This window comes from Ostrinia nubilalis, chromosome 1 (assembly GCF_963855985.1).
Source record: "Ostrinia nubilalis chromosome 1, ilOstNubi1.1, whole genome shotgun sequence".
NCBI classification, from domain to species: Eukaryota; Metazoa; Arthropoda; class Insecta; order Lepidoptera; family Crambidae; genus Ostrinia; species Ostrinia nubilalis.
Genome location: NC_087088.1, coordinates 12,917,383 through 12,927,951, shown reverse-complemented (window position 1 = coordinate 12,927,951; position 10,569 = coordinate 12,917,383). Strand labels below are relative to the sequence as shown.

Below are 10,569 nucleotides of genomic sequence, written 5' to 3'. Positions count from 1 at the left end.
AACATTTTAATATATCAAGTATTAAATAATTTTATTATTTTCAGGATTGGTTAAGTGTTTCAAGCGAACCTGACTGTGTTTATATCAAGTCGACGTCTCCTTATGACGAGAACGTAAAGTATGATTCCCAAAAATTCACAATATGTATCTGTAGAGTTAGCTACTATTATCTCATTAACCAATTTTTTGATTATTACTACTTCGAGTGGTATATACCTTTGGAATTAACTAAAGAGCTCAATTGGGAGATAGACTTTTATGATGTCTTGTAAAAAATATTTTATACCTACACTGAAAATGTTTTAAGAAACACATAGGTACATTTATACCTAGATGTGAATAGGTACAAGTAAATAAAGAAGGAACATAAACGCATTTCTTTTTCTTTTTAAGTAATAACTTGGAAAGAGATACGCTTTTTTTAATGTTCAATAAAACCCATAAATGTTAGTTTAATGTATTTTAGAAATTACGACTCTATTACGAAACTATTCGGACTTATCATCAGATTTCAGACCTCCGTCCGGCAAGGGTGGGGGCGGGACATTGGGTATGGCAGGGTCCTTCGAGGAATAGTTCAATACATTGAGATCACTGGGCTCAGAAGGTGGGGCTTGTGGCTGTTGTGGTGCAGGTCCTCTTGCTGAGGACAGAGTTTCCTTGCCCGAAGGTTCTGGCCCCCCTTGCTCCAGGACATTTCCCAGAGGCCTGTACAAGGGCGGCAAGGCATAAGGACTGTAACTACTGAAAGAAAAGGGGTCGTATGGGTCGTAGAATCGAATATTGGGGTAGGTGTATGTGAAAGGTCCAACTTGGGTGAATCCACTGTAAGCTGGATCGAAACGTCCTAAGGGGAGAACTTGCGGTGGGAGTCCGAATTGATTTAAAGGTATGGGAGACTGGGTGTTGGGTGGAAGCGGCGGGGCAGGGGTGGGTTCGTGGCTAGGGGGAGAGCTGGGCGCCGGGCTCTCCTCGGCGGAGGGCTTCTGTTCCGGAGTCTCCTGGGGCGCCGGCTCCGGCGCTGCGGGCGCAACTGGTTTCGCATCTTTCGACGGCGCCGCAGGCACTGGTTGTATCCCCTGGAAATTTCAAATTGTTTGTATTATTATGATGCTCCACTATAACCTTCGGATAATAATTTGGTATCAAAATAACATTTTTAATCAAATACCAAACCTTTTTTGATCTCAACATTTTTTGCAAATTTCAATAGCGCGTTATCGCATTGTACTGTGCTATCACCCTTAAGTGAATATCCCCACTAAAAGTAGTCGCAAGTCGCAATACGCTTGGCGCGCAGCGTCGAACAACTCAATGTTTGCATGTTTTCAAACATACCCACATTTAAAATGCTAGTTGGTAATAATGTATTTATTTGTAATGAATTGTATTTGTGTTTTCTCTATAAGTGGATTTTGTAAATTCTTTTGAGAAAATAAATGTCTTTAACCGTAAGTAGTACTACGGATTTTTAAGTCTGAAATAAAAAGAATTAGATTTTAAATAATTCTGTTATAGGTTTCTTTTCCTAACTCTAATAGGTTCTTTATCTTCTTCAATTGTGTGGGTTATAAGTTTGTAATAACTGAAGTAATAGTACTGTCATCATTATCAGCATCAACAGCCCTTTACAGTTCACTGCTGGACTATGAGCCTCCTCCACTATAGTGGAGTGTTTTTCCATAATCCCCACGATTGGTAGGTGGGATGGAGATCGCAGTTTAAAATATTGATGTTTTTCAGAGAGCGCTGCCTGCTACCTACCCGTTTTTTGTTTGGTGTGTAGAGGAAGAGTAGGGGTTGGTGACAAATGTATTCTATTCTGCCCTCACAACGCGGCTTAAACAGTACTGGTGTCGATTTAATGTAAAAACTATTCAGAGGCATAGTTGGTTACCTAGCATAAGGGACAAACTAAACTGGTGAAAAATATGCCCCACCATGCCACGATTAAGTCCTATGTAGTTTTAAAAATACTCACGTTAGTCAACGGAAAATCTCTGTAGAAGACAGCTGGTTGGTATGGGAACGCGAATGCGTCGTGTAGCACTGGTTGGTAGACCGGGTACGCCTTGCTGGGCTCCAAATTCTGGTTTGAAGTGATGAGCGCGTTGTACACTTTGGGCACGCGGCCGGGGCTTGGGTCTGCTAGCGCCCCTGCCACCAAGAGGCATAGAAACTGAAAAGAAAGAAAATTATATGAACTTAAAGAATCAACCACCGATTAAGTAAGATTTTATCTAGTTTGAGACCTGTCTAACTCTATTGTTCGTGACACTGGACTACTGCCGCATTCCAAGCATGTACGAGTAATTCGTGGGCGCCCTCACATGACAATAATAGGATTATGAATATTGTTGTAAGACCAAATTATAAAAAGTAGTATAATCAGGTTTTTTTATATCAAGTAGCCCCCAATAACACTGCGCGGACCGAATCATTCGAGGTGCGAAATGACTCCAGGAAAACGTACCAACTCATCAAATCACAACTAAAACAGTTTATAAGTTAGTGACGTACAAGTATTCAATAGGATTTAACCTCTAGATACGAGACGAGTTTTGGGTCTTATAATCTACTTTAGGAAACCAACCTCGAGTGCATTTGGAAACTATACAAAAAGTAGATTATGCTACATGGATTGATCTTACCTCATACTGATCTTATTTACTTAAGAGAGAACCTAATTAAGTAAGTATGACATTGTAATGTAACCTATACTTATCTGATATTTTTCCCTGCATCACATCGGAAACAAGTTCTAAGATTAACATTAAGTGCCGACTGCAAAGAGAGCAATTAGCAATTGCCTTGAACGCGAATGTTTAGCTGTCCAGTATTTACTATAACCCACTATTACATATCTATGAATTTAATATACTATAGTATTACCTACAACGTTTACTGACCCAAATTTTCTACAGCAATTAATGTTAAGTTTTAAAGTATTTTTTGCGCCCGTGTTGAAAATATACCCATATGGCGATTGTTAATTAAGGCATTTTTTAAGATACAACAGCCAGCGCAATTAGGTAATGTATAGACAGTTGCAAGTTCGTATTATTATTTTTAACCTAGGAATTTTAAAATTGAGAATGCATTAAGTTTTTAAATTGATTGCACTGGCTCCTGATCACAGTCTCACCCAAAGGTGAGATGCTACCTGGAGCCGCCTATGGTGCACCATAGGGCATATCTTCATTTATATAAGCGCATGTCTTTTAGGTTGTAGGACTTAGGAAGGAATAACTGTTGTCGACTATGAAAACTCTGTGTTACCTACAGTTTGTGCACTTTAGTTTGGAAGGATGCAGATACTTAACGTTCACAGGCTCCCGCCCATTTGACTGCGTGGCTTAATTACCTTAAAGTCGAAATCACTGTCATATATCATGTAGGTTAATGCTTGCGAGCGCAATTTTATTCATACGCTCGTGACAGCCTGGTTCAATAGTGCACCCACTCCCATTGGTACCGCAACACAAGTAAACTATATTTGAAAGCTTAAATTTTGGGCAATAGAGTCCACAAATGCTCGGCTGCGTGTTTATTCACATAAGCCTGCACGTGGTGCTTGCGAAATATGGCTACATACAAAGCATTAGGTCAGGGTGTGTCGAACCGAGAGGCATAAGTCATATTAATGCTTAAAAAGTCGTTTGGCACAAAACGACTGACACGTTGTTGGTGTCTTTGTTTAACGTTGACGGCCATTTATCTCGTATCTACTAAGCCGCACACCTGATAATATGTGGTATTGTTTTTAAAGTTGAAAGTAATAAGAAAGCTATCACTAACTCTTAGGTTAAAATCCTGTTCATAAGTTGGCGGATTCATATTGATTTTTAGGGATGGGCTATAATATAATTTTTCTTTGTATTAATTGGAACTCGTACAAAATACCTACGCCGAACAAAAATCAAGTTAAATATTCTTCCTTGGGACTTTCGAATCGTTTTTCAAAAAGATATCAACATGTTTTCAACACTGTGTCCATATTACCTACTATTTTTATAATCTTTATTTCCACTACGATTGTTTGATGTTGCGATCAATCCGATGATAATCGAGATGTTATATCACGCTGAAATGCAATTCTTTCGATGTTACTTAGTCAAACAAGCTCTTAATTGTGTAGTAATTAATTTCACACTATTAAGTGCACAGCGAGGGAAGGCCACTGCACCTCGGTCAATGATTATTCTCAGCATTGACACAATACAGGGGTCATGGAAGCCGTGAAATCATGATCAACTTCGTGGAACTATTGACAGAGCGCTCGTAGGCTGTGCCGGACCCGGAAACGGCGCCGGCGCATGGCCGCGCGTTCCGGCGCTCCTGCTCCCAAGGTCTAAGAAATGATACAATACTAATAAGTGAGGTCGTTGATCAAGCCAATAAACAGTCTAATTAGAATACGCTGAGTCAGGCTCTTGACTAGATCTTTCAAGTTGGCTACCGCCTACCAATAGTCAAAACTATTTAATTTGCTTTTTCGATGCCCGATACCTATACTTTGATAGTTTACAATGCATTATTATACCAATTTAATAATGCCGAATGCATCTACTACTCGTATTTTGTATAAAATTATGGAGAGGCGTCTTAAAGAGTTGAATTTATATCCAGCAACATTACGCTGTTGCGAACTTTTCCGAGGTTCACATTAAAATAACTTTTACAAAAAATTTACAATTCTGACAGTAATATATTCATATGAATCGAAACAGTGGCGATTTAAAATCATAACAATATTTTACACATAATACTGCGCATTACAAAAAAGGTCATTTAAAAAGCTCACTGAAATTTAAAATCTCTAGTAATTTGTGTGGTTCATATTTTTAAGAAACCAAAAGGTCTTACAACTTGAAAAGTTCAGGAGCAAAGGTTGACACTTAATTAGGCCTCGAATATTTTTGAGATAGCTTTTAAATACTTTTTTCTTTAATATTTTAGAGCTTTTTTACCAGACTGATTTAAAAAAATCACTTACTTAATTTACTAATAGTTACATTTTAAATTAGTTGAAAACAGATTAACTTAAAAGTTTAAATTCATGTTTTGAAAAATTGCGGCTCATATTTGCAGTTTCATCACTTGTGGCTTGAGAAATGGTTTTGTTAATTCCGAACCTTACTCAATAAAGGACCTAGGTATTTTACTGTGATATTTAAAGGCGAATCACGGAGAAGTGAAGTGAAAGAAAGAGATACGATGCAACATTTGCACGTAGTCGCATCATTGTGCATTCCCTATCAAAGCAGACGAGTTCAGTGACCCTGCGCCGGCGCCTATAGGTGAATTGAAAGGTCTGTCGTCGCCCTATGCGCGAAGACGTCTGTAGAAAGCCTTATTGTGTGTAAACAAGAGCTTACTTAGAATATAAATACGTGAGGGTATTTATAATGAGGTTAAGGGCCAAGCTAGACATGATATACTGAGTAGGTTTTAGCAATGAACCTAGAATTTGAGGATATTGTTTGACAATTTTAAATGTCAGAATTCATACAAATATGTATAGTACAATGCAACATCTTTAACTTGCTACGACTCTTTAGATCATAACCAACATACAGTTTGCATAAAACATAACTAATAAGTAGGTACATTTCAGGTAAGTTTTTCAGTAGCAGTTGATTATGTAGCTTATGATTCTAATTTGAGATCTTTATAGAGTCAAATGTATTTATATTTTATTTATATTAACTTACTATACAATAAAGAAGAAAGTAAAAAACAGTAATAGTAGGTAATTTTATTAGTAACCCTGCCTGTGTCGCACCGAAAACTTATTACATAATACTACAGTAATAAACTAAAAACTTTATGTGCAATTCGGTATTATTTCAAGTTGGTAATAACAATAAGTTTGTCTTGTAAGGCAGTTTTATTAGCGAAGAATAATATTGGCATAGAGTTTGCAAGTTACATTATTTATGTACTATTACTTCAACGTGCTTTATGAATAGAAAACGAGCGGGCAACAGTGCGGATCGCAGCAGGTATTGTCGAAACGCAATTCAATAGTAATAAGTTGTTTGTCACTATTGTATGCCACTTCATGGTTTTCAAGAGTAGGTCTGACTCAGAGGTACCGGTACTTATCTGCAAACGCCATGGCAGATACCAATATGTGCATAAAATATTAAGAAATGAATGACGTCGTGTGTACGCCAGTTACGCCCGTATTCACAAACGATGCTTGCTTATGTGAAGCAGCAAATCGAACGCACAGCATTGAATAGAGCTCTGTGATTGGTTCATGTGTCACCTTGTGCGTCTACGCGCACTGTGAGACCTCATAGTAGTGTTTGTGAATACGGGCGTTAGATACAAATACACTTTATTTGCGCTGTTTGTTGCTCTATGTATGATCAAACAACTTTACAATGTACCTATTTATTAATATTTATGTGGTATGCGATCGTGTTTAAACAATTAAAATAAGAGCAGGTTGCGTATTGCGTCTCTATGGATAATGTATAACCAATTAATTAACTATCTGGATCAAATGGTTAGTAAGGCCGAGATGCACCGTCTTACTTTAACTTTGACATAGGTACGTCAAAAATCTGTCCAACTCCATACAAAAATCACCGGTTATTGTTATTGTTAAATTAAGGTGGTGCAACTCAGACTAAGTTTTTAGGCTCAAATTACTTAATAGTTTGGGTGTATAGAGTGTATGAAATTAATCAATATCAAGGTCATTATCACAGTAAAATTGATTACGAATTGGGTTAAAGTATTTTAATGTCTTATGAATTTAAAGTTAACAGTTAACCCAAAATAACTAAATCAATAGTTTTGTAGATAAAAGTCCTCTGACAGCGATATAATACCGTGACTAACGACAGAACAACGGAACACCCGTGAAGTGTCTGCCATTTAGGTACCTACACTTGATTTTTTTGCTATTTACTATCTTGCCAGTGTCCAAGAGCATTAGAATAAACATTGTTAGAAAAAGAGTCAAGTTAGTTACTTTGGCTAATTTTTTAAGTTAACACCTTCGCACCATGTTCGTAAGATTATCCCTTAAGGACAATTTTCCCTTCATCTCGTCATAAACAAATGAAAACTATTAGTAAACATGCGACGGTCAGAGCGCGCCAACATGCGAGAACCCCATGACAATGGCGTCTAGATGGATAGACGTAGACATATTGCGATATGTGGTGAAACAGATGATTGAGTGGTTTCGCAAGAGGTTGTTAATGAAGTGTTTAATGAATAAGGCTGTACTCACGCGCACGGGCAGAGGCAAAGCCGCCATGTTGCGGGGTCGGAGAGTGGTTGTAGAGTGGCGCGCTGGTGGTTGCGCTCGCGCATGTAGCTTGCCGCCATTCATGTACTGCGCCTAGAAGTGACAGTTTTATGATTCAATGACTGGTTTTCCTGGTTTAATATAATGTATTGTTCACATTTTTCGTAAGCGAAGTTTGATTTAAATGTATATTAACGATGATTTTAATACATATTGTGACCTAAAACTGTCAACGTTAAGTAGGTACTGCAAAAAAGTATTGCAAGTGTATGTCATAAACTGCATTCGTATGTGTAGAATTACCTTTGATACACAATAAATAAATAATCATTTTATTATTTACAATCTAATAAAATAGACCTTAGACATTAGAATATATTTTTACTTTGTATTCCGTAACGACGCCGCCAAAACATGAAATAAACATAGCAAAAAGCCCCAGCAAAAAGCTTACCTATGATAGCTAGTATGTGTAGAGATGCATTTTATAATACTGTTCTCTAAGGTATCATAAAAGTTATGTTTAGTAAGTAATTATAAAGTGTGTTTCAAAAAAGACTTAATAATATAGTCATACTACTGTCTGAAAAAAAAAACTCTTTATTTAACAGACGACAGCACATCGAGCTAACACAATGGCATCTTAGGCAATTTGTAATAGGTGCTATTTTACAAGAGTCTGAGGGCTTAGTGTGAGTTTACATCAAACGTCGTCACAAGTGAGAGCGTAAACTCACACTCAGTCTCTGATGTGCTGTTGATAGTACTTAAGCTTACCAAAATACCGCCATATCTAGCGTCTCTACATCTCCGACCGCGTCCTTGCTGGCGAATGCAATGGACCCGTGCTTTGTCCCACCAACTGATAAGCTTCTAAGGTATAGAACATATAATTAGATCATTTAGGCAGGTCACACGGTGTATGACATTCGCTGGATATATTACAGCCTTCTACGGTACCACCTGGGTATTTTTAATTACCTAGGTACCTATTATACCAGTAGAACTATTTTTACACAGCTTGCAATGTGTATCGGACTTAATTATATGAGTTTCCTTTTTTTCTGATCAGTTGGATGAGTCACAGATGTGGTATCCACGTCCTAGTGAAAGGTGTTTTTAATTTCTTCGAATTGCCTTGACTCGTATATGATATTATTAAGAGTAAGGATTTACCTTGTAAGGTTGTGGTTCTTTGTTTCAATTATTTAGTATAAATTTCTTTTTCCTTTAATTTCAGACGTTTTATCTGACGAAACACTGAAAAACCCAACGTTTACCCAAATTGATTTGATGTGACGAAACCAATACAAAATAATTATTTAATTAATATATCAAGACCTTAATAATCTGATGTGAGTCACATAGCGGAGTAGGATAGATGAAAAGTTCTGCTGAACTGGTAATTTTCATTTTTCAGGACGAGTAAAATGAGAAGCCCGTCGGACATATACCTACTTCAATATTTTTTGTCCATGGCATAAAAAAATCGTTGTCATCAATTACCAAGCCATTATCTAAAAATTGATAGTTAATAACAAAAACACATTACTTACCTTTTCGCATTCGGGTAAACCTGTTTACTGAAATAAATAAATAAATAAATAAATAAATAAACCTTTATTGTCACCATAACAAAAAAATACAACTTTAACACAGCTTAACAATTAAAAATAAGGTGACAAGGGCATCCGGCTCAGCGTAAGCTGTACGGCACTAGGTCCATGCAGCGCTGGTTTTCAGCCGGTGCCAGTCTCCTGCACAGTAATACAGCGTACATAGGTAGGTGCAGTGATATAAAAAAGAGAAACAAGATTAAAATAAAAAACCACACATTTTTCATCACCAGTCACTAAGCCTCTCCCACACCGTCACACCGTCAGCTCGTTAAAACAAAATCAAAAACAAAGGAAGAATAATTACCTATATGCGACTGCAAAATTGCATAAATGTTGTCCTGCCACTGAATCTTAGATAATGACATCTAGACGCTATGTTCAGAAACTTCTTGGATGGATTGTAAGCCAGCCAAGAACTGTGTAGAGTTGCGATATAACGCAACTTGTGAAGTAGTCTCTACAATCCGACGTTTTTAATCTGAGCAGGGGCGCTAGATGGCGCCACAAGGAACATTAGCTTTAATTATTATTTAATTTCATAATCAATCAAGTAATTACAATTTTTATTCGTTTTAAATTAACAATTCTTTAATTAAAACGTGTTTAGTAATTAATTATTAATTTAGAAATATCAATTTGTGGTAATTTAAGAAATTGCTCACGCTTATGGTCTACTCCCACTCTCTTAAAAACTCACAGAGGCTTTTATTTTCACGAAATATTTCAGATTTTATCAAACATAACTTGTTTCATGTTTGGATGCACTAACGTCATTGCATCCTTTGCATTCGTAACGCTACTACTACGCATCATTTAAAATGGTCCAAATTGTAAAGCAAATTTTTCACTTACCTATTTATCCAAAATATTATTTACAAAAACTGAATTTTAGAATAGAGTTTGTAATTAAATGTGATTTCATATTTTCGAACCAAGTTGCAGGTCTCAAGGAATGTAAGGGACAACATTTTAAAATAGCAAAACTAAACTTTTAGTAATTATTTTCAGGTTTTGTAGTAGAAAACGACTTTTTTTAACTGCAACCTATCTTGCGTCTATCTATAGGATTTATCGAGAGGTGTCATTAAAAACATTTTTCAGTAGAATAATTATGTAGTTTCTTTCTGGTTGGATTGAGACTATTTGAAACATACTATAACTTAATAGCCGGGTAATAAAAGCCTTCCTAACTAAATACATTTATTCAGATTCGATATACCAAACTTTGATCCGACTGAAAACAAAACGGTACTTGAAGGGATACCAGGGCATTCTATTTTAAGCCCAGTTTATTAACCACCACTCCAGTAACTCCATTAATTGTTACAAAAGGAGCCATTGACATTATAACAAGTGTCAATAGAAACATGTAATTTATACTGACTCAATAGATACCACTTGACTGAATTCATCAAGACAATTAAGTAGGTTACTGATATAATACGAGTAGATACTCATAGTTATTTATTAAACAGTTATTGGCACTAAGTACCAACAATGGTTATTCAGTTGTAAAATGAAGATTTATTTATTTATTTTTTTTATTTGGTTTACCAGATATTGTTACATTGGTGCTTACACAGTATACATACAGCCATAGTGGTAATAACTTAATGCACAATTAATTTAAGGTAAACACCGCATGCAATATATTAGTAACATCAATTATAAATTTACTGA

General features: G+C 36.4%; 1 protein-coding gene across 1 annotated transcript; it reads right to left on the bottom strand.

Annotated features, from left to right (window-relative positions):
* Positions 1 to 445: 445 nt before the first annotated feature.
* LOC135075997 (uncharacterized) lies at positions 446 to 8,846 on the bottom strand. The gene is made up of 5 exons (XM_063970445.1): positions 8,827 to 8,846; positions 8,048 to 8,143; positions 7,253 to 7,363; positions 1,982 to 2,179; positions 446 to 1,079 (listed from the first exon to the last, which is right to left on the bottom strand). The coding sequence occupies exons 3-5, from the start codon at positions 7,352 to 7,354 to the stop codon at positions 489 to 491; spliced, it is 891 nt and encodes a 296-aa protein (XP_063826515.1). The 5' UTR covers positions 7,355 to 7,363; positions 8,048 to 8,143; positions 8,827 to 8,846; the 3' UTR covers positions 446 to 488.
* Positions 8,847 to 10,569: the final 1,723 nt, after the last annotated feature.